This window comes from Hyla sarda, unplaced genomic scaffold, assembly GCF_029499605.1.
Source record: "Hyla sarda isolate aHylSar1 unplaced genomic scaffold, aHylSar1.hap1 scaffold_230, whole genome shotgun sequence".
NCBI classification, from domain to species: Eukaryota; Metazoa; Chordata; class Amphibia; order Anura; family Hylidae; genus Hyla; species Hyla sarda.
The window spans coordinates 338,320-364,616 of NW_026608980.1; the positions used below are offsets into that span (position 1 = coordinate 338,320).

General features: G+C 42.1%; 1 protein-coding gene across 1 annotated transcript in view; it reads right to left on the bottom strand.

Moving 5' to 3' along the window:
- MSMP (microseminoprotein, prostate associated) overlaps positions 1-26,297 on the bottom strand; it is a 56,746-nt gene that overhangs the window by 23,852 nt on the left and 6,597 nt on the right. The window contains exon 2 of the mRNA XM_056553050.1: positions 22,759-22,867. Coding sequence (XP_056409025.1) covers positions 22,759-22,867 — 109 coding nt within the window. The remainder of the gene's footprint in view (positions 1-22,758; positions 22,868-26,297) is intronic.

Sequence of the window (26,297 nt, forward strand, 5' to 3'; positions counted from 1 at the left end):
TAAGAGATCAGTGTGTGCAGTGTTATAGGTCCCTATGGGATAATAATGATCAGTATAAGAGATCAGTGTGTGCAGTGTTATAGGTCCCTATGGGATAACAATGATCAGTATAAGAGATCAGTGTGTGCAGTGTTATAGTCTCCTATGGGATAATAATGATCAGTATAAGAGATCAGTGTGTGCAGTGTTATAGTCTCCTATGGGATAATAATGATCAGTATAAGAGATCAGTGTGTGCAGTATTATAGTCTCCTATGGGATAACAATGATCAGTATAAGAGATCAGTGTGTGCAGTGTTATAGTCTCCTATGGGATAATAATGATCAGTATAAGAGATCAGTGTGTGCAGTGTTATAGTCTCCTATGGGATAATAGTGATCAGTATAAGAGATCAGTGTGTGCAGTATTATAGTCTCCTATGGGATAACAATGATCAGTATAAGAGATCAGTGTGTGCAGTGTTATAGGTCCCTATGGGATAATAATGATCAGTATAAGAGATCAGTGTGTGCAGTGTTATAGTCTCCTATGGGATAATAATGATCAGTATAAGAGATCAGTGTGTGCAGTGTTATAGTCTCCTATGGGATAATAATGATCAGTATAAGAGATCAGTGTGTGCAGTGTTATAGGTCCCTATGGAATAACAATGATCAGTATAAGAGATCAGTGTGTGCAGTGTTATAGGTCCCTATGGGATAACAATGATCAGTATAAGAGATCAGTGTGTGCAGTGTTATAGGTCCCTATGGGATAACAACGATCAGTATAAGAGATCAGTGTGTGCAGTGTTATAGGTCCCTATGGGATAACAATGATCAGTATAAGAGATCAGTGTGTGCAGTGTTATAGGTCCCTATGGGATAACAATGATCAGTATAAGAGATCAGTGTGTGCAGTGTTATAGGTCCCTATGGGATAACAATGATCAGTATAAGAGATCAGTGTGTGCAGTGTTATAGGTCCCTATGGGATAACAATGATCAGTATAAGAGATCAGTGTGTGCAGTGTTATAGGTCCCTATGGGATAACAATGATCAGTATAAGAGATCAGTGTGTGCAGTGTTATAGTCTCCTATGGGATAACAATGATCAGTATAAGAGATCAGTGTGTGCAGTGTTATAGGTCCCTATGGGATAACAATGATCAGTATAAGAGATGAGAGTGTGCAGTGTTATAGGTCCCTATGGGATAATAATGATCAGTATAAGAGATCAGTGTGTGCAGTGTAATAGGTCCCTATGGGACAAAAATGATCAGTATAAGAGATCAGTGTGTGCAGTGCAATAGGTCCCTATGGGACAATAATGATCAGTATAAGAGATCAGTGTGTGCAGTGTTATAGGTCCCTATGGGATAATAATGATCAGTATAAGAGATCAGTGTGTGCAGTGTAATAGGTCCCTATGGGATAACAATGATCAGTATAAGAGATCAGTGTGTGCAGTGTTATAGTCCCCTATGGGATAATAATGATCAGTATAAGAGATCAGTGTGTGCAGTGTTATAGGTCCCTATGGGATAACAATGATCAGTATAAGAGATCAGTGTGTGCAGTGTTATAGGTCCCTATGGGATAACAATGATCAGTATAAGAGATCAGTGTGTGCAGTGTTATAGTCTCCTATGGGATAACAATGATCAGTATAAGAGATCAGTGTGTGCAGTGTTATAGGTCCCTATGGGATAACAATGATCAGTATAAGAGATGAGAGTGTGCAGTATTATAGGTCCCTATGGGATAATAATGATCAGTATAAGAGATCAGTGTGTGCAGTGTAATAGGTCCCTATGGGACAATAATGATCAATATAAGAGATCAGTGTGTGCAGTGTTATAGGTCCCTATGGGATAATAATGATCAGTATAAGAGATCAGTGTGTGCAGTGTAATAGGTCCCTATGGGATAACAATGATCAGTATAAGAGATCAGTGTGTGCAGTGTTATAGTCCCCTATGGGATAATAATGATCAGTATAAGAGATCAGTGTGTGCAGTGTTATAGGTCCCTATGGGATAATAATGATCAGTATAAGAGATCAGTGTGTGCAGTGTTATAGTCTCCTATGGGGTAATAATGATCAGTATAAGAGATCAGTGTGTGCAGTGTTATAGTCTCCTATGGGATAATAATGATCAGTATAAGAGATCAGTGTGTGCAGTGTTATAGTCTCCTATGGGGTAATAATGATCAGTATAAGAGATCAGTGTGTGCAGTGTTATAGTCTCCTATGGGATAATAATGATCAGTATAAGAGATCAGTGTGTGCAGTGTTATAGTCTCCTATGGGATAACAATGATCAGTATAAGAGATCAGTGTGTGCAGTGTTATAGTCTCCTATGGGGTAATAATGATCAGTATAAGAGATCAGTGTGTGCAGTGTTATAGGTCCCTATGGGATAACAACGATCAGTATAAGAGATCAGTGTTTGCAGTGTTATAGTCTCCTATGGGATAATAATGATCAGTATAATAGATCAGTGTGTGCAGTGTTATAGGTCCCTATGGGATAATAATGATCAGTATAAGAGATCAGTGTGTGCAGTGTTATAGGTCCCTATGGGATAATAATGATCAGTATAAGAGATCAGTGTGTGCAGTGTTATAGTCTCATATGGGATAATAATGATCAGTATAAGAGATCAGTGTGTGCAGTGTTATAGTCTCATATGGGATAATAATGATCAGTATAAGAGATCAGTGTGTGCAGTGTTATAGTCTCATATGGGATAATAATGATCAGTATAAGAGATCAGTGTGTACAGTGTTATAGTCTCCTATGGGATAATAATGATCAGTATAAGAGATCAGTCTGTGCAGTGTTATAGGTCCCTATGGGATAATAATGATCAGTATAAGAGATCAGTGTGTGCAGTGTTATAGGTCCCTATGGGATAATAATGATCAGTATAAGAGATCAGTGTGTGCAGTGTTATAGTCTCATATGGGATAATAATGATCAGTATAAGAGATCAGTGTGTGCAGTATTATAGTCTCCTATGGGATAACAATGATCAGTATAAGAGATCAGTGTGTGCAGTGTAATAGGTCCCTATGGGATAATAATGATCAGTATAAGAGATCAGTGTGTGCAGTGTTATAGGTCCCTATGGGATAACAATGATCAGTATAAGAGATCAGTGTGTGCAGTGTTATAGTCTCCTATGGGATAACAATGATCAGTATAAGAGATCAGTGTGTGCAGTGTTATAGTCTCCTATGGGATAATAATGATCAGTATAAGAGATCAGTGTGTGCAGTATTATAGTCTCCTATGGGATAACAATGATCAGTATAAGAGATCAGTGTGTGCAGTGTTATAGGTCCCTATGGGATAATAATGATCAGTATAAGAGATCAGTGTGTGCAGTGTTATAGTCTCCTATGGGATAATAATGATCAGTATAAGAGATCAGTGTGTGCAGTGTTATAGTCTCCTATGGGATAATAATGATCAGTATAAGAAATCAGTGTGTGCAGTGCTATAGTCTCCTATGGGATAACAATGATCAGTATAAGAGATCAGTGTGTGCAGTGTTATAGGTCCCTATGGGATAATAATGATCAAGATAAGAGATCAGTGTGTGCAGTATTATAGTCTCCTATGAGATAATAATGATCAGTATAAGAGATCAGTGTGTGCAGTGTTATAGGTCCCTATGGGATAACAATGATCAGTATAAGAGATCAGTGTGTGAAGTGTTATAGTCTCCTATGGGATAATAATGATCAGTATAAGAGATCAGTGTGTGCAGTGTTATAGGTCCCTATGGGATAACAATGATCAGTATAAGAGATCAGTGTGTGCAGTGTTATAGGTCTCTATGGGATAATAATGATCAGTATAAGAGATCAGTGTGTGCAGTGTTATAGTCTCCTATGGGATAATAATGATCAGTATAAGAGATCAGTGTGTGCAGTGTTACAGGTCCCTATGGGATAACAATGATCAGTATAAGAGATCAGTGCGTGCAGTGTAATAGGTCCCTATGGGATAATAATGATCAGTATAAGAGATCAGTGTGTGCAGTATTATAGTCTCCTATGGGATAACAATGATCAGTGTGTGCAGTATTTTATAGATCCCTATGGGATAATAATGATCAGTATAAGAGATCAGTGTGTGCAGTGTTATAGTCTCCAATGGGATAATAATGATCAGTATAAGAGATCAGTGTGTGCAGTGTTATAGTCTCCTATGGGATAATAATGATCAGTATAAGAGATCAGTGTGTGCAGTGTTATAGTCTCCTATGGGATAATAATGATCAGTATAAGAGATCAGTGTATGTATTGTTATAGGTCCCTATGGGATAATAATGATCAGTATAAGAGATCAGTGTGTGCAGTATTATAGTCTCCTATGGGATAATAATGATCAGTATAAGAGATCAGTGTGATCAGTGTTATAGTCTCCTATGGGATAACAATGATCAGTATAAGAGATCAGTGTGTGCAGTGTTATAGTCTCCTATGGGATAACAATGATCAGTATAAGAGATCAGTGTGTGCAGTGTTATAGGTCCCCATGGGATGATAATGATCAGTATAAGAGATCAGTGTATGTAGTTTTGTAGGTCCCTATGGGATAACAATGATCAGTATAAGAGATCAGTGTGTGCAGTGTTATAGGTCCCTATGGGATAATAATGATCAGTATAAGAGATCAGTGTGTGCAGTGTTATAGTCTCCTATGGGATAATAATGATCAGTATAAGAGATCAGTGTGTGCAGTGTTATAGTCTCCTATGGGATAATAATGATCAGTATAAGAAATCAGTGTGTGCAGTGCTATAGTCTCCTATGGGATAACAATGATCAGTATAAGAGATCAGTGTGTGCAGTGTTATAGGTCCCTATGGGATAATAATGATCAAGATAAGAGATCAGTGTGTGCAGTATTATAGTCTCCTATGAGATAATAATGATCAGTATAAGAGATCAGTGTGTGCAGTGTTATAGGTCCCTATGGGATAACAATGATCAGTATAAGAGATCAGTGTGTGAAGTGTTATAGTCTCCTATGGGATAATAATGATCAGTATAAGAGATCAGTGTGTGCAGTGTTATAGGTCCCTATGGGATAACAATGATCAGTATAAGAGATCAGTGTGTGCAGTGTTATAGGTCTCTATGGGATAATAATGATCAGTATAAGAGATCAGTGTGTGCAGTGTTATAGTCTCCTATGGGATAATAATGATCAGTATAAGAGATCAGTGTGTGCAGTGTTACAGGTCCCTATGGGATAACAATGATCAGTATAAGAGATCAGTGCGTGCAGTGTAATAGGTCCCTATGGGATAATAATGATCAGTATAAGAGATCAGTGTGTGCAGTATTATAGTCTCCTATGGGATAACAATGATCAGTGTGTGCAGTATTTTATAGATCCCTATGGGATAATAATGATCAGTATAAGAGATCAGTGTGTGCAGTGTTATAGTCTCCAATGGGATAATAATGATCAGTATAAGAGATCAGTGTGTGCAGTGTTATAGTCTCCTATGGGATAATAATGATCAGTATAAGAGATCAGTGTGTGCAGTGTTATAGTCTCCTATGGGATAATAATGATCAGTATAAGAGATCAGTGTATGTATTGTTATAGGTCCCTATGGGATAATAATGATCAGTATAAGAGATCAGTGTGTGCAGTATTATAGTCTCCTATGGGATAATAATGATCAGTATAAGAGATCAGTGTGATCAGTGTTATAGTCTCCTATGGGATAACAATGATCAGTATAAGAGATCAGTGTGTGCAGTGTTATAGTCTCCTATGGGATAACAATGATCAGTATAAGAGATCAGTGTGTGCAGTGTTATAGGTCCCCATGGGATGATAATGATCAGTATAAGAGATCAGTGTATGTAGTTTTGTAGGTCCCTATGGGATAACAATGATCAGTATAAGAGATCAGTGTGTGCAGTGTTATAGGTCCCTATGGGATAATAATGATCAGTATAAGAGATCAGTGTGTGCAGTGTTATAGTCTCCTATGGGATAATAATGATCAGTATAAGAGATCAGTGTGTGCAGTGATATAGTCTCCTATGTGATAATAATGATCAGTATAAGAGATTAGTGTGTGCAGTGTTATAGGTCCCCATGGGATGATAATGATCAGTATAAGAGATCAGTGTATGTAGTTTTGTAGGTCCCTATGGGATAACAATGATCAGTATAAGAGATCAGTGTGTGCAGTGTTATAGGTCCCTATGGGATAATAATGATCAGTATAAGAGATCAGTGTGTGCAGTGTTATAGTCTCCTATGGGATAATAATGATCAGTATAAGAGATCAGTGTGTGCAGTGTTATAGTCTCCTATGGGATAATAATGATCAGTATAAGAGATCAGTGTGTGCAGTGATATAGTCTCCTATGGGATAATAATGATCAGTATAAGAGATCAGTGTGTGCAGTGTTATAGTCTCCTATGGGATAATAATGATCAGTATAAGAGATCAGTGTGTGCAGTGTTATAGGTCCCTATGGGATAATAATAATCAGTATAAGAGATCAGTGTGTGCAGTGTTATAGTCTCCTATGGGATAATAATGATCAGTATAAGAGATCAGTGTGTGCAGTGTTATAGTTTTCTATGGGATAATAATGATCAGTGTAAGAGATCAGTGTGTGCAGTGTTATAGTCTCCTATGGGATAACAATGATCAGTATAAGAGATCAGTGTGTGCAGTGTTATAGGTCCCCATGGGATGATAATGATCAGTATAAGAGATCAGTGTATGTAGTTTTGTAGGTCCCTATGGGATAACAATGATCAGTATAAGAGATCAGTGTGTGCAGTGTTATAGGTCCCTATGGGATAATAATGATCAGTATAAGAGATCAGTGTGTGCAGTGTTATAGTCTCCTATGGGATAATAATGATCAGTATAAGAGATCAGTGTGTGCAGTGATATAGTCTCCTATGTGATAATAATGATCAGTATAAGAGATTAGTGTGTGCAGTGTTATAGGTCCCCATGGGATGATAATGATCAGTATAAGAGATCAGTGTATGTAGTTTTGTAGGTCCCTATGGGATAACAATGATCAGTATAAGAGATCAGTGTGTGCAGTGTTATAGGTCCCTATGGGATAATAATGATCAGTATAAGAGATCAGTGTGTGCAGTGTTATAGTCTCCTATGGGATAATAATGATCAGTATAAGAGATCAGTGTGTGCAGTGTTATAGTCTCCTATGGGATAATAATGATCAGTATAAGAGATCAGTGTGTGCAGTGATATAGTCTCCTATGTGATAATAATGATCAGTATAAGAGATCAGTGTGTGCAGTGTTATAGTCTCCTATGGGATAATAATGATCAGTATAAGAGATCAGTGTGTGCAGTGTTATAGGTCCCTATGGGATAATAATAATCAGTATAAGAGATCAGTGTGTGCAGTGTTATAGTCTCCTATGGGATAATAATGATCAGTATAAGAGATCAGTGTGTGCAGTGTTATAGTTTTCTATGGGATAATAATGATCAGTGTAAGAGATCAGTGTGTGCAGTGTTATAGTCTCCTTTGGGATAATAATGATCAGTATAAGAGATCAGTGTGTGCAGTGTTATAGGCTCCTATGGGATAACAATGATCAGTATAAGAGATCAGTGTGTGCAGTGTTATAGGCTCCTATGGGATAACAATGATCAGTATAAGAGATCAGTGTGTGCAGTGTTATAGGCTCCTATGGGATAGCAATGATCAGTATAAGAGATCAGTGTGTGCAGTGTTATAGGTCCCTATGGGATAATAATGATCAGTATAAGAGATCAGTGTGTGCAGTGTTATAGGTCCCTATGGGATAATAATGATCAGTATAAGAGATCAGTGTGTACAGTGTTATAGTCTCCTATGGGATAATAATGATCAGTATAAGAGATCAGTGTGTGCAGTGTTATAGTCTCCTATGGGATAATAATGATCAGTATAAGAGATCAGTGTGTGCAGTGTTATAGGTCCCTATGGGATAATAATGATCAAGATCAGTGTGTGCAGTGTTATAGTCTCCTATGGGATAATAATGATCAGTATAAGAGATCAGTGTGTGGAGTGTTATAGTCTCCTATGGAATAACAATGATCAGTATAAGAGATCAGTGTGTGCAGTGTTATAGTCTCCTATGGGATAATAATGATCAGTATAAGAGATCAGTGTGTGCAGTGTTATAGTCTCCTATGGGATAATAATGATCAGTATAAGAGATCAGTGTTTGCAGTGTTATAGTCTCCTATGGGGTAATAATGATCAGTATAAGAGATCAGTGTGTGCAGTGTAATAGGTCCCTATGGGATAATAATGATCAGTATAAGAGATCAGTGTGTGCAGTGTTATAGTCTCCTATGGGATAATAATGATCAGTATAAGAGATCAGTGTGTGCAGTGTTATAGGTCCCTATGGGATAATAATGATCAGTGTGTGCAGTGTTATAGGTCCCTATGGGATAATAATGATCAGTTTAAGAGATCAGTGTGTGCAGTGTTATAGTCTCCTATGGGATAATAATGATCAGTATAAGAGATCAGTGTGTGCAGTGTTATAGTCTCCTATGGGATAATAATGATCAGTATAAGAGATCAGTGTGTGCAGTGTTATAGGTCCCTATGGGATAACAATGATCAGTATAAGAGATCAGTGTGTGCAGTGTAATAGGTCCCTATGGGATAATAATGATCAGTATAAGAGATCAGTGTGTGCAGTATTATAGTCTCCTATGGGATAACAATGATCAGTGTGTGCAGTATTTTATAGATCCCTATGGGATAATAATGATCAGTATAAGAGATCAGTGTGATCAGTATTATAGTCTCCTATGGGATAATAATGATCAGTATAAGAGATCAGTGTGTGCAGTGTTATAGTCTCCTATGGGGTAATAATGATCAGTATAAGAGATCAGTGTGTGCAGTGTTATAGTCTCATATGGGATAATAATGATCAGTATAAGAGATCAGTGTGTGCAGTATTATAGTCTCCTATGGGATAACAATGATCAGTATAAGAGATCAGTGTGTGCAGTGTAATAGGTCCCTATGGGATAATAATGATCAGTATAAGAGATCAGTGTGTGCAGTGTTATAGTCTCCTATGGGATAATAATGATCAGTATAAGAGATCAGTGTGTGCAGTGTTATAGTCTCCTATGGGATAATAATGATCAGTATAAGAGATCAGTGTGTGCAGTGTTATAGTCTCATATGGGATAATAATGATCAGTATAAGAGATCAGTGTGTGCAGTGTTATAGTCTCCTATGGGATAATAATGATCAGTATAAGAGATCAGTGTGTGCAGTGTTATAGGTCCATATGGGATAATAATGATCAGTATAAGAGATCAGTGTGTGAAGTATTATAGTCTCCTATGGGATAACAATGATCAGTGTGTGCAGTATTTTATAGATCCCTATGGGATAATAATGGTCAGTATAAGAGATCAGTGTGTGCAGTATTATAGTCTCCTATGGGATAATAATGATCAGTATAAGAGATCAGTGTATGTATTGTTATAGGTCCCTATGGAATAATAATGATCAGTATAAGAGATCAGTGTGTGCAGTATTATAGTCTCCTATGGGATAATAATGATCAGTATAAGAGATCAGTGTGATCAGTATTATAGTCTCCTATGGGATAACAATGATCAGTATAAGAGATCAGTGTGTGCAGTGTTATAGTCTCCTATGGGATAACAATGATCAGTATAAGAGATCAGTGTGTGCAGTGTTATAGGTCCCCATGGGATGATAATGATCAGTATAAGAGATCAGTGTATGTAGTTTTATAGGTCCCTATGGGATAACAATGATCAGTATAAGAGATCAGTGTGTGCAGTGTTATAGGTCCCTATGGGATAATAATGATCAGTATAAGAGATCAGTGTGTGCAGTGTTATAGTTTTCTATGGGATAATAATGATCAGTGTAAGAGATCAGTGTGTGCAGTGTTATAGTCTCCTTTGGGATAATAATGATCAGTATAAGAGATCAGTGTGTGCAGTGTTATAGGCTCCTATGGGATAACAATGATCAGTATAAGAGATCAGTGTGTGCAGTGTTATAGGCTCCTATGGGATAACAATGATCAGTATAAGAGATCAGTGTGTGCAGTGTTATAGGCTCCTATGGGATAGCAATGATCAGTATAAGAGATCAGTGTGTGCAGTGTTATAGGTCCCTATGGGATAATAATGATCAGTATAAGAGATCAGTGTGTGCAGTGTTATAGGCTCCTATAGGATAACAATGATCAGTATAAGAGATCAATGTGTGCAGTGTTATAGGTCCCTATGGGATAATAATGATCAGTATAAGAGATCAGTGTGTGCAGTGTTATAGTCTCCTATGGGATAATAACGATCAGTATAAGAGATCAGTGTGTGTAGTGTTATAGTCTACTATGGGATAACAATGATCAGTATAAGAGATCAGTGTGATCAGTATTATAGTCTCCTATGGGATAATAATGATCAGTATAAGAGATCAGTGTGTGCAGTGTTATAGTCTACTAGGGGATAACAATGATCAGTATAAGAGATCAGTGTGATCAGTATTATAGTCTCCTATGGGATAATAATGATCAGTATAAGAGATCAGTGTGTGCAGTGTTATAGGTCCCTATGGGATAATAATGATCAGTATAAGAGATCAGTGTGTGCAGTGTTATAGGCTCCTATGGGATAATAACGATCAGCATAAGAGATCAGTGTGTGCAGTGTTATAGTCTCCTATGGGATAATAATGATCAGTATAAGAGATCAGTGTGTGCAGTGTTATAGTCTCATATGGGATAATAATGATCAGTATAAGAGATCAGTGTGTGCAGTGTTATAGGCTCCTATGGGATAACAATGATCAGTATAAGAGATCAGTGTGTGCAGTGTTATAGGCTCCTATGGGATAACAATGATCAGTATAAGAGATCAGTGTGTGCAGTGTTATAGTCTCCTATGGGATAATAATGATCAGTATAAGAGATCAGTGTGTGCAGTGTTATAGTCTCCTATGGGATAATAATGATCAGTATAAGAGATCAGTGTGTGCAGTGTTATAGTCTCATATGGGATAATAATGATCAGTATAAGAGATCAGTGTGCAGTGTTATAGGCTCCTATGGGATAATAATGATCAGTATAAGAGATCAGTGTGTGCAGTGTTATAGGTCCTTATGGGATAATAATGATCAGTATAAGAGATCAGTGTGTGCAGTGTTATAGGCTCCTATGGGATAATAATGATCAGTATAAGAGATCAGTGTGTGCAGTGTTATAGTCTCCTATGGGATAATAATGATCAGTATAAGAGATCAGTGTGTGCAGTGTTATAGGTCCCTATGGGATAATAATGATCAGTATAAGAGATCAGTGTGTGCAGTGTTATAGTCTCCTATGGGATAACAATGATCAGTATAAGAGATCAGTGTGTGCAGTGTTATAGTCTCCTATGGGATAACAATGATCAGTATAAGAGATTAGTGTGTGCAGTGTTATAGTCTCCTATGGGATAACAATGATCAGTATAAGAGATCAGTGTGTGCAGTGTTATAGGCTCCTATGGGATAACAATGATCAGTATAAGAGATCAGTGTGTGCAGTGTTATAGGTCCCTATGGGATAATAATGATCAGTATAAGAGATTAGTGTGTGCAGTGTTATAGGCTCCTATGGGATAATAACGATCAGTATAAGAGATCAGTGTGTGCAGTGTTATAGTCTCCTATGGGATAATAATGATCAGTATAAGAGATCAGTGTGTGCAGTGTTATAGTCTCCTATGGGATAATAATGATCAGTATAAGAGATCAGTGTGTGCAGTGTTATAGTCTCCTATGGGATAATAATGATCAGTATAAGAGATCAGTGTCTGCAGTGTTATAGTCTCATATGGGATAATAATGATCAGTATAAGAGATCAGTGTGTGCAGTGTTATAGGCTCCTATGGGATAACAATGATCAGTATAAGAGATCAGTGTGTGCAGTGTTATAGGCTCCTATGGGATAACAATGATCAGTATAAGAGATCAGTGTGTGCAGTGTTATAGTCTCCTATGGGATAATAATGATCAGTATAAGAGATCAGTGTGTGCAGTGTTATAGTCTCCTATGGGATAATAATGATCAGTATAAGAGATCAGTGTGTGCAGTGTTATAGTCTCATATGGGATAATAATGATCAGTATAAGAGATCAGTGTGCAGTGTTATAGGCTCCTATGGGATAATAATGATCAGTATAAGAGATCAGTGTGTGCAGTGTTATAGGTCCTTATGGGATAATAATGATCAGTATAAGAGATCAGTGTGTGCAGTGTTATAGGCTCCTATGGGATAATAATGATCAGTATAAGAGATCAGTGTGTGCAGTGTTATAGTCTCCTATGGGATAATAATGATCAGTATAAGAGATCAGTGTGTGCAGTGTTTTAGTCTCCTATGGGATAACAATGATCAGTATAAGAGATCAGTGTGTGCAGTGTTATAGTCTCCTATGGGATAACAATGATCAGTATAAGAGATTAGTGTGTGCAGTGTTATAGTCTCCTATGGGATAACAACGATCAGTATAAGAGATCAGTGTGTGCAGTGTTATAGTCTCCTATGGGATAACAATGATCAGTATAAGAGATCAGTGTGTGCAGTGTTATAGTCTCCTATGGGATAACAATGATCAGTATAACATCAGTGTGTGCAGTGTGATCAGTATTATAGTCTCCTATGGGATAACAATGATCAGTATAAGAGATCAGTGTGTGCAGTGTTATAGTCTCCTATGGGATAACAATGATCAGTATAACATCAGTGTGTGCAGTGTGATCAGTATTATAGTCTCCTATGGGATAACAATGATCAGTATAAGAGATCAGTGTGTGCAGTGTTATAGTCTCCTATGGGATAACAATGATCAGTATAAGAGATCAGTGTGTGCAGTGTTATAGTCTCCTATGGGATAACAATGATCAGTATAACATCAGTGTGTGCAGTGTGATCAGTATTATAGTCTCCTATGGGATAATAATGATCAGTATAAGAGATCAGTGTGTGCAGTGTTATAGGTCCCTATGGGATAATAATGATCAGTATAAGAGATCAGTGTGTGCAGTGTTATAGGCTCCTATGGGATAATAACGATCAGTATAAGAGATCAGTGTGTGCAGTGTTATAGTCTCCTATGGGATAATAATGATCAGTATAAGAGATCAGTGTGTGCAGTGTTATAGTCTCCTATGGGATAATAATGATCAGTATAAGAGATCAGTGTGTGCAGTGTTATAGTCTCATATGGGATAATAATGATCAGTATAAGAGATCAGTGTGTGCAGTGTTATAGGCTCCTATGGGATAACAATGATCAGTATAAGAGATCAGTGTGTGCAGTGTTATAGGCTCCTATGGGATAACAATGATCAGTATAAGAGATCAGTGTGTGCAGTGTTATAGTCTCCTATGGGATAATAATGATCAGTATAAGAGATCAGTGTGTGCAGTGTTATAGTCTCCTATGGGATAATAATGATCAGTATAAGAGATCAGTGTGTGCAGTGTTATAGTCTCATATGGGATAATAATGATCAGTATAAGAGATCAGTGTGCAGTGTTATAGGCTCCTATGGGATAATAATGATCAGTATAAGAGATCAGTGTGTGCAGTGTTATAGGTCCTTATGGGATAATAATGATCAGTATAAGAGATCAGTGTGTGCAGTGTTATAGGCTCCTATGGGATAATAATGATCAGTATAAGAGATCAGTGTGTGCAGTGTTATAGTCTCCTATGGGATAATAATGATCAGTATAAGAGATCAGTGTGTGCAGTGTTATAGGTCCCTATGGGATAATAATGATCAGTATAAGAGATCAGTGTGTGCAGTGTTATAGTCTCCTATGGGATAACAATGATCAGTATAAGAGATCAGTGTGTGCAGTGTTATAGTCTCCTATGGGATAACAATGATCAGTATAAGAGATTAGTGTGTGCAGTGTTATAGTCTCCTATGGGATAACAATGATCAGTATAAGAGATCAGTGTGTGCAGTGTTATAGGCTCCTATGGGATAACAATGATCAGTATAAGAGATCAGTGTGTGCAGTGTTATAGGTCCCTATGGGATAATAATGATCAGTATAAGAGATTAGTGTGTGCAGTGTTATAGGCTCCTATGGGATAATAACGATCAGTATAAGAGATCAGTGTGTGCAGTGTTATAGTCTCCTATGGGATAATAATGATCAGTATAAGAGATCAGTGTGTGCAGTGTTATAGTCTCCTATGGGATAATAATGATCAGTATAAGAGATCAGTGTGTGCAGTGTTATAGTCTCCTATGGGATAATAATGATCAGTATAAGAGATCAGTGTCTGCAGTGTTATAGTCTCATATGGGATAATAATGATCAGTATAAGAGATCAGTGTGTGCAGTGTTATAGGCTCCTATGGGATAACAATGATCAGTATAAGAGATCAGTGTGTGCAGTGTTATAGGCTCCTATGGGATAACAATGATCAGTATAAGAGATCAGTGTGTGCAGTGTTATAATCTCCTATGGGATAATAATGATCAGTATAAGAGATCAGTGTGTGCAGTGTTATAGTCTCATATGGGATAATAATGATCAGTATAAGAGATCAGTGTGCAGTGTTATAGGCTCCTATGGGATAATAATGATCAGTATAAGAGATCAGTGTGTGCAGTGTTATAGGTCCTTATGGGATAATAATGATCAGTATAAGAGATCAGTGTGTGCAGTGTTATAGGCTCCTATGGGATAATAATGATCAGTATAAGAGATCAGTGTGTGCAGTGTTATAGTCTCCTATGGGATAATAATGATCAGTATAAGAGATCAGTGTGTGCAGTGTTTTAGTCTCCTATGGGATAACAATGATCAGTATAAGAGATCAGTGTGTGCAGTGTTATAGTCTCCTATGGGATAACAATGATCAGTATAAGAGATTAGTGTGTGCAGTGTTATAGTCTCCTATGGGATAACAACGATCAGTATAAGAGATCAGTGTGTGCAGTGTTATAGTCTCCTATGGGATAACAATGATCAGTATAAGAGATCAGTGTGTGCAGTGTTATAGTCTCCTATGGGATAACAATGATCAGTATAACATCAGTGTGTGCAGTGTGATCAGTATTATAGTCTCCTATGGGATAACAATGATCAGTATAAGAGATCAGTGTGTGCAGTGTTATAGTCTCCTATGGGATAACAATGATCAGTATAACATCAGTGTGTGCAGTGTGATCAGTATTATAGTCTCCTATGGGATAACAATGATCAGTATAAGAGATCAGTGTGTGCAGTGTTATAGTCTCCTATGGGATAACAATGATCAGTATAAGAGATCAGTGTGTGCAGTGTTATAGTCTCCTATGGGATAACAATGATCAGTATAACATCAGTGTGTGCAGTGTGATCAGTATTATAGTCTCCTATGGGATAACAATGATCAGTATAAGAGATCAGTGTGTGCAGTGTTATAGTCTCCTATGGGATAACAATGATCAGTATAACATCAGTGTGTGCAGTGTGATCAGTATTATAGTCTCCTATGGGATAACAATGATCAGTATAAGAGATCAGTGTGTGCAGTGTTATAGTCTCCTATGGGATAACAATGATCAGTATAACATCAGTGTGTGCAGTGTGATCAGTATTATAGTCTCCTATGGGATAACAATGATCAGTATAAGAGATCAGTGTGTGCAGTGTTATAGTCTCCTATGGGATAATAATGATCAGTATAAGAGATCAGTGTGTGCAGTGTTATAGGTCCCTATGGGATAACAATGATCAGTATAAGAGATCAGTGTGATCAGTATTATAGTCTCCTATGGGATAACAATGATCAGTATAAGAGATCAGTGTGATCAGTATTATAGTCTCCTATGGGATAACAATGATCAGTATAAGAGATCAGTGTGTGCAGTGTTATAGGTCCCTATGGGATAACAATGATCAGTATAAGAGATCAGTGTGATCAGTATTATAGTCTCCTATGGGATAACAATGATCAGTATAAGAGATCAGTGTGTGCAGTGTTATAGGTCCCTATGGGATAACAATGATCAGTATAAGAGATCAGTGTGATCAGTATTATAGTCTCCTATATATAACACTGCAAAAAAAAAGTGAAAAAAAAAAAGTGAATAAAGATCATTTAACCCCTTCCCTATTAAAAGTTTGAATCACCCCCCCTTTTCCCATAAAAAAAAAACACAGTGTAAATAAAAATAAACATATGTGATATCGCCGCGTGCGGAAATGTCCGAACTATAAAAATATATAAATAATTAAACTGCTCGGTCAATGGCGTACGCGCAAAAAAATTCCAAAGTACAAAATAGGGCATTTTTGGTCACTTTTTATATAATTTAAAAATGAATAAAAAGTGATCAATAAGTCCGATCAATGCAAAGAGGGTACCGCTAAAAACTTCAGATCACGGCGCAAAAAATGATCCCTCATACCGCCCCATACACGGAAAAATAAAAAAGTTATAGGGGTCAGAAGATGACATTTTTAAACATATACATTTTCCTGCATGTAGTTTGGATTTTTTCCAACCTATATAATTCGGGATCATTATAACCGTATGGACCTACAGAATAATAAGGGGTCATTATTACCGAAATATGCACTGCGTAGAAAGACCCTAAAAGTTACAAACAGCGTTTTTTTTTTTTTCAATTTTGTCGCACAATGATTTTTTTCCGTTTCACCGTCGATTTTTGGGTAAAATTACTGACGTCATTACAAAGTAGAATTGGTGGCGCAAAACATGAGCCTCATCTGGATTTTTAGGTGCAGAATTGAAAGAGTTACGATTTTTTAAAGGCAAGGAGCAAAAAACGAAAATGCAAAAACGGAAACCCCCCCCGGTCCTTAAGGGGTTAATAGTACAACGATGGACGACCCAATTAAGTTCTGTGAGATGCAGCCTCCATGGTTGGGACTTGTGCAGATGAACCAATCGGAGGAGATCGGCACCTAAAATCTTTGTCATGTTCCTCATGTCTGGTGACCTGGGACATAATTATTAGGGGGTCCCTCTGCCAGGACTTGGGTCAGTAACATCCACATGATTCCAGGACACGCGGTCTCCAGCAGAACATTGCGCACTACACTGCCCTCGTGTCTTCTACCCATAATGCATCCTGGTAAATGACTCTGTTGTCCCTCAGACCAGGCACCGTCTTCCATTGCTCCAGTTCTTATGCTCTTGTCCCCATTGTAGACACTTGGATGAACAGGGGTCACATACACAACAAGCAGCAATGATCGGACTCTATCGACGCAGCCAGGATGTTCTGCAGCAGGTTACTGTGGGATTTACAGACAGCGTAACCTTTACCCCACACGCGTCTATGAGCCCTGATCCCTATAACCCGGTCACTGGTTGTCCTTCCTTGTGCCCCATGACTCTGTCCTCGGTCACTGGTTGTCCTTCCTTGTGCCCCATGACTCTGTCCTCGGTCACTGGTTGTCCTTCCTTGTGCCCCATGACTCTGTCCCCAGTCACTGGTTGTCCTTCCTTGTACCCCATGACTCTGTCCTCGGTCACTGGTTGTCCTTCCTTGTACCCCATGACTCTGTCCCCGGTCACTGGTTGTCCTTCCTTGTGCCCCATGACTCTGTCCCCGGTCACTGGTTGTCCTTCCTTGTGCCCCATGACTCTGTCCTCGGTCACTGGTTGTCCTTCCTTGTACCCCATGACTCTGTCCTCAGTCACTGGTTGTCCTTCCTTGTACCCCATGACTCTGTCCTCGGTCACTGGTTGTCCTTCCTTGTACCCCATGACTCTGTCCTCGGTCACTGGTTGTCCTTCCTTGTGCCCCATGACTCTGTCCCCAGTCACTGGTTGTCCTTCCTTGTGCCCCATGACTCTGTCCTCGGTCACTGGTTGTCCTTCCTTGTGCCCCATGACTCTGTCCCCGGTCACTGGTTGTCCTTCCTTGTGCCCCATGACTCTGTCCCCGGTCACTGGTTGTCCTTCCTTGTGCCCCATGACTCTGTGCTCGGTCACTGGTTGTCCTTCCTTGTGCCCCATGACTCTGTCCCCGGTCACTGGTTGTCCTTCCTTGTGCCCCATGACTCTGTCCCCGGTCACTGGTTGTCCTTCCTTGTACCCCATGACTCTGTCCCCGGTCACTGGTTGTCCTTCCTTGTACCCCATGACTCTGTCCTCGGTCACTGGTTGTCCTTCCTTGTGCCCCATGACTCTGTCCCCGGTCACTGGTTGTCCTTCCTTGTACCCCATGACTCTGTCCCCGGTCACTGGTTGTCCTTCCTTGTGCCCCATGACTCTGTCCCCAGTCACTGGTTGTCCTTCCTTGTGCCCCATGACTCTGTCCTCGGTCACTGGTTGTCCTTCCTTGTGCCCCATGACTCTGTCCTCGGTCACTGGTTGTCCTTCCTTGTACCCCATGACTCTGTCCTCGGTCACTGGTTGTCCTTCCTTGTGCCCCATGACTCTGTCCTCGGTCACTGGTTGTCCTTCCTTGTGCCCCATGACTCTGTCCTCGGTCACTGGTTGTCCTTCCTTGTGCCCCATGACTCTGTCCCCGGTCACTGGTTGTCCTTCCTTGTGCCCCATGACTCTGTCCTCGGTCACTGGTTGTCCTTCCTTGTGCCCCATGACTCTGTCCTCGGTCACTGGTTGTCCTTCCTTGTGCCCCATGACTCTGTCCTCGGTCACTGGTTGTCCTTCCTTGTGCCCCATGACTCTGTCCTCGGTCACTGGTTGTCCTTCCTTGTACCCCATGACTCTGTCCTCGGTCACTGGTTGTCCTTCCTTGTACCCCATGACTCTGTCCTCGGTCACTGGTTGTCCTTCCTTGTGCCCCATGACTCTGTCCTCAGTCACTGGTTGTCCTTCCTTGTGCCCCATGACTCTGTCCCCGGTCACTGGTTGTCCTTCCATGTACCCCATGACTCTGTCCTCGGTCACTGGTTGTCCTTCCTTGTACCCCATGACTCTGTCCTCGGTCACTGGTTGTCCTTCCTTGTACCCCATGACTCTGTCCTCGGTCACTGGTTGTCCTTCCTTGTACCCCATGACTCTGTCCCCGGTCACTGGTTGTCCTTCCTTGTGCCCCATGACTCTGTCCTCGGTCACTGGTTGTCCTTCCTTGTGCCCCATGACTCTGTCCTCGGTCACTGGTTGTCCTTCCTTGTACCCCATGACTCTGTCCCCGGTCACTGGTTGTCCTTCCTTGTGCCCCATGACTCTGTCCTCGGTCACTGGTTGTCCTTCCTTGTGCCCCATGACTCTGTCCCCGGTCACTGGTTGTCCTTCCTTGTGCCCCATGACTCTGTCCCCGGTCACTGGTTGTCCTTCCTTGTGCCCCATGACTCTGTCCTCGGTCACTGGTTGTCCTTCCTTGTGCCCCATGACTCTGTCCCCGGTCACTGGTTGTCCTTCCTTGTGCCCCATTACTCTGTCCTCGGTCACTGGTTGTCCTTCCTTGTGCCCCATGACTCTGTCCCCGGTCACTGGTTGTCCTTCCTTGTACCCCATGACTCTGTCCCCGGTCACTGGTTGTCCTTCCTTGTACCCCATTACTCTGTCCTCGGTCACTGGTTGTCCTTCCTTGTGCCCCATGACTCTGTCCCCGGTCACTGGTTGTCCTTCCTTGTGCCCCATGACTCTGTCCCCGGTCACTGGTTGTCCTTCCTTGTGCCCCATGACTCTGTCCTCGGTCACTGGTTGTCCTTCCTTGTGCCCCATGACTCTGTCCCCGGTCACTGGTTGTCCTTCCTTGTACTCCATGACTCTGTCCCCGGTCACTGGTTGTCCTTCCTTGTACCCCATGACTCTGTCCCCGGTCACTGGTTGTCCTTCCTTGTACCCCATGACTCTGTCCCCAGTCACTGGTTGTCCTTCCTTGTACCCCATGACTCTGTCCTCGGTCACTGGTTGTCCTTCCTTGTACCCCATGACTCTTTCCTCGGTCACTGCTTGTCCTTCCTTGTGCCCCATGACTCTGTCCCCGGTCACTGGTTGTCCTTCCTTGTACCCCATGACTCTGTCCCCGGTCACTGGTTGTCCTTCCTTGTGCCCCATGATTCTGTCCCCGGTCACTGGTTGTCCTTCCTTGTACCCCATGACTCTGTCCCCGGTCACTGGTTGTCCTTCCATGTACCCCATGACTCTGTCCTCGGTCACTGGTTGTCCTTCCTTGTACCCCATGACTCTGTCCTCGGTCACTGGTTGTCCTTCCTTGTACCCCATGACTCTGTCCTCGGTCACTGGTTGTCCTTCCTTGTACCCCATGACTCTGTCCTCGGTCACTGGTTGTCCTTCCTTGTGCCCCATGCCTCTGTCCTCGGTCACTGGTTGTCCTTCCTTGTGCCCCATGACTCTGTCCTCGGTCACTGGTTGTCCTTCCTTGTGCCCCATGATTCTGTCCTCGGTCATTGGTTGTCCTTCCTTGTGCCCCATGACTCTTTCCTCGGTCACTGGTTGTCCTTCCTTGTACCCCATGACTCTGTCCTCGGTCACTGGTTGTCCTTCCTTGTACCCCATGACTCTGTCCTCGGTCACTGGTTGTCCTTCCTTGTACCCCATGACTCTTTCCTCGGTCACTGGTTGTCCTTCCTTGTGCCCCATGACTCTGTCTTCGGTCACTGGTTGTCCTTCCTTGGGCCTCATGATCCTCTCCTCGGTCACTGGTTGTCCTTCCTTGTACCCCATGACTCTGTGCTCGGTCACTGGTTGTCCTTCCTTGTGCCCCATGACTCTGTCCTCGGTCACTGGTTGTCCTTCCTTGTGCCCCATGACTCTGTCCTCGGTCACTGGTTGTCCTTCCTTGTACCCCATGACTCTGTCCTCGGTCACTGGTCGTCCTTCCTTGTGCCCCATGACTCTGTCCTCGGTCACTGGTTGTCCTTCCTTGTGCCCCATGACTCTGTCCTCGGTCACTGGTTTTCCTTCCTTGTGCCCCATGACTCTGTCCCCGGTCACTGGTTGTCCTTCCTTGTGCCCCATGACTCTGTCCTCGGTCACTGGTTGTCCTTCCTTGTGCCCCATGACTCTGTCCTCGGTCACTGGTTTTCCTTCCTTGTGCCCCATGACTCTGTCCCCGGTCACTTGATGTCCTTACTTGTGCCCCATGACTCTGTCCCCGGTCACTGGTTGTCCTTCCTTGTGCCCCATGACTCTGTCCTGAGTCACTGGTTGTCCTTCCTTGTGCCCCATGACTCTGTCCTCGGTCACTGGTTGTCCTTCCTTGTGCCCCATGACTCTGTCCTCGGTCACTGGTTGTCCTTCCTTCCTTGTACCCCATAACCCTTTCCCCGTCAATGATTGATTGTCCATCTTTGTGCCCCATAATCGTGTCCAGGTCACTGGTTGTCCTTTCTTGTGCCCCATGACTCTGTCCCCAGTCACTGGTTGCCCTTCATTGTGCCCCATGACTCTGTCCCCAGTCACTGGCTGTCCTTTCTTGTGACTGGTCACTGGTTGTCCTTCCTTGTGCCCCATAATCCTGTCCCCGGTCACTGGTTGTCCTTTCTTGTGACTGGTCACTGGTTGTCCTTCCTTGTGCCCCATAATCCTGTCCCCGGTCACTGGTTGTCCTTCCTTGTGCCCAATGACTGTCCCCGGTCACTGGTTGTCCTTTTTTGTGCCCCATGACTCTGTCCCCGGTCACTGGTTGTCCTTCCTTGGGCATTATGATCCTGTCACTGGTTGTCCTTCCTTGTGCCCCATGACTCTGTCCTCGGTCACTGGTTGTCCTTCCTTGTGCCCCATGACTCTGTCCTCGGTCACTGGTTGTCCTTCCTTGTGCCCCATGACTCTGTCCTCGGTCACTGGTTGTCTGTCCTTCCTTGTGCCCCATGACTCTGTCCTCGGTCACTGGTTGTCCTTCCTTGTGCCCCATAATCCTATCCCCGGTCACTGGTTGTCCTTCCTTGTACCCCATAACCCTTTCCCCGTCACTGGTTGTCCTTTCTTGTGCCCCATGACTCTGTCCCCAGTCACTGGCTGTGCTTTCCTGTGACTGGTCACTGGTTGTCCTTCCTTGTGCCCCATAATCCTGTCACTGGTCACTGGTTGTCCTTCCTTGTGCCCAATGACTGTCCCCGGTCACTGGTTGTCCTTTTTTGTGCCCCATGACTCTGTCCCCGGTCACTGGTTGTCCTTCCTTGGGCATTATGATCCTGTCACTGGTTGTCCTTCCTTGTGCCCCATGACTCTGTCCTCGGTCACTGGTTGTCCTTCCTTGTGCCCCATAATCCTATCCCCGGTCACTGGTTGTCCTTTCTTGTGCCCCATGACTCTGTCCCCAGTCATTGGCTGTCCTTTCTTGTGACTGGTCACTGGTTGTCCTTCCTTGTGCCCCATAATCCTGTCACTGGTCACTGGTTGTCCTTCCTTGTGCCCAATGACTGTCCCCGGTCACTGGTTGTCCTTTCTTGTGCCCCATGACTCTGTCCCCAGTCATTGGCTGTCCTTTCTTGTGACTGGTCACTGGTTGTCCTTCCTTCTGCCCCATAACTGTCCCCGGTCACTAGATGTCCTTTCTTGTGCCCCATGACTCTGTCCCCAGTCACTGCTTGTCCTTTCTTGAGTAGATACTACATATTGGGAATACTCACACGACCAACTCCTCTGGTGATGCCCTGACCAAGGAGCCTTCTCAGAAGGGACCGCAGTGCCCCCTCCAGGCTTGTGCCTCCATGTTCTGCCATGTAATTAGGGGTAAGATTTATTCCACCTTATACTCACATGTCACAGCAGCCGACCCCCACCGGGTGCAGACAGGTGCAGAGCTGACAGTCCGGCCCCAACCACGATTCCCCCAATTTATAATTCTTCCCAGCATAACGGCACAGAGCTGTAATACAGAGGTATAAAGACAATGAGAGGGGAGCAGGAACATCTCCACCCTAATCTGATCCCTCATATAATCTCCATACACATCCTGTCCTCTCCATACATCTCTACCCTAATCTGATCCCTCATATAATCCCCATACACATCCTGTCCTCTCCATACATCTCTACCCTAATCTCCTGATATCTCCTCACATAATACCCATACACATCCTGTCCTCTCCATACATCTCTACCCTAATCTCCTGATATCTCCTCACATAATCTCCATACACATCCTGTCCTCTCCATACATCTCCACCCTAATCTCCTGATATCTCCTCACATAATCTCCATACACATCCTGTCCTCTCCATACATCTCTACCCTAATCTCCTGATATCTCCTCACATAATCTCCATACACATCCTGTCCTCTCCATACATCTCTATCCTAATCTCCTGATATCTCTCCTCACATAATCTTCATACATAACCTGTCCTCCCCATACATCTCTACCCTAATCTCCTGATATCTCCTCACATAATCTCCATACACATCCTGTCCTCTCCATACATCTCTACCCTAATCTCCTGATATCTCCTCACATAATCTCCATACACATCCTGTCCTCTCCATGCATCTCTACCCTAATCTCCTGATATCTCCTCACATAATCTCCATACACATCCTGTCCTCCCCATACATCTCTACCCTAATCTCCTGATATCTCCTCACATAATCTCCATACACATCCTGTCCTCTCCATACATCTCTACCCTAATCTCCTGATATCTCTCCTCACATAATCCCCATACACATCCTGTCCTCCCCATACATCTCTATCCTAATCTCCTGATATCTCTCCTCACATAATCTTCATACATAACCTGTCCTCCCCATACATCTCTACCCTAATCTCCTGATATCTCCTCACATAATCTCCATACACATCCTGTCCTCTCCATGCATCTCTACCCTAATCTCCTGATATCTCCTCACATAATCTCCATACACATCCTGTCCTCCCCATACATCTCTACCCTAATCTCCTGATATCTCCTCTCTTAATCTCCATACACATCCTGTCCTCTCCATACATCTCTACCCTAATCTCCTGATATCTCCTCACATAATCCCCATACACATCCTGTCCTCTCCATACATCTCTACCCTAATCTCCTGATATCTCCTCACATAATCTCCATACACATCCTGTCCTCTCCATACATCTCCACCCTAATCTCCTGATATCTCCTCACATAATCCCCATACACATCCTGTCCTCTCCATGCATCTCTACCCTAATCTCCTGATATCTCCTCACATAATCTCCATACACATCCTGTCCTCTCCATACATCTCCACCCTAATCTCCTGATATCTCCTCACATAATCTCCATCCTGTCCTCTCCATACATCTCTACCCTAATCTCCTGATATCTCTTCACATAATCTCCATACACATCCTGTCCTCTCCATACATCTCTACCCTAATCTCCTGATATCTCCTCACATAATCTCCATACACATCCTGTCCTCTCCATACATCTCTACCCTAATCTCCTGATATCTCCTCACATAATCTTCATACACATCCTGTCCTCTCCATACATCTCTACCCTAATCTCCTGATATCACCTCACATAATCTCCATACACATCCTGTCCTCTCCATACATCTCTACCCTAATCTCCTGATATCACCTCACATAATCTCCATACACAGCCTGTCCTCTCCATACATCTCTACCCTAATCTCCTGATATCTCCTCACATAATCTCCATACACATCCTTTCCTCTCCATACATCTCTACCCTAATCTCCTGATATCTCACATAATCTCCATACACATCCTGTCCTCTCCATACATCTCTACCCTAATCTCCTGATATCTCCTCACATAATCTCCATACACATCCTGTCCTCTCCATGCATCTCTACCCTAATCTCCTGATATCTCTCATAATCTCCATACACATCCTGTCCTCTCCATACATCTCTACCCTAATCTCCTGATATCTCCTCACATAATCTCCATACACATCCTGTCCTCTCCATACATCTCTACCCTAATCTCCTGATATCTCCTCACATAATCTCCATACACATCCTGTCCTCTCCATACATCTCTACCCTAATCTCCTGATATCTCCTCACATAATCTTCATACACATCCTGTCCTCTCCATACATCTCTACCCTAATCTCCTGATATCACCTCACATAATCTCCATACACATCCTGTCCTCTCCATACATCTCTACCCTAATCTCCTGATATCACCTCACATAATCTCCATACACAGCCTGTCCTCTCCATACATCTCTACCCTAATCTCCTGATATCTCCTCACATAATCTCCATACACATCCTTTCCTCTCCATACATCTCTACCCTAATCTCCTGATATCTCCTCACATAATCTCCATACACATCCTGTCCTCTCCATACATCTCTACCCTAATCTCCTGATATCTCTCCTCACATAATCCCCATACACATCCTGTCCTCTCCATACATCTCCACCCTAATCTCCTGATATCTCCTCACATAATCCCCATACACATCCTGTCCTCTCCATACATCTCTACCCTAATCTCCTGATATCTCCTCACATAATCCCCATACACATCCTGTCCTCTCCATACAACTCTACCCTAATCTCCTGATATCTCCTCACATAATCCCCATACACATCCTGTCCTCTCCATACAGCTCTACCCTAATCTCCTGATATCTCCTCACATAATCCCCATACACATCCTGTCCTCTCCATACATCTCTACCCTAATCTCCTGATATCTCCTCACATAATCTCCATACACATCCTGTCCTCTCCATGCATCTCTACCCTAATCTCCTGATATCTCCTCACATAATCCCCATACACATCCTGTCCTCTCCATGCATCTCTACCCTAATCTCCTGATATCTCCTCACATAATCTCCATACACATCCTGTCCTCTCCATACATCTCTACCCTAATCTCCTGATATCTCCTCACATAATCTCCATACACAACCTGTCCTCTCCATACATCTCTACCCTAATCTCCTGATATCTCTCCTCACATAATCCCCATACACATCCTGTCCTCTCCATATATCTCTACCCTAATCTCCTGATATCTCACATAATCTCCATACACATCCTGTCCTCTCCATACATCTCTACCCTAATCTCCTGATATCTCCTCACATAATCTCCATACACATCCTGTCCTCTCCATACATCTCTACCCTAATCTCCTGATATCTCCTCACATAATCTCCATACACATTCTGTCCTCTCCATACATCTCTATCCTAATCTCCTGATATCTCCTCACATAATCTCCATACACATCCTGTCCTCTCCATACATCTCTACCCTAATCTCCTGATATCTCTCCTCACATAATCTCCATACACATCCTGTCCTCTCCATACATCTCTACCCTAATCTCCTGAT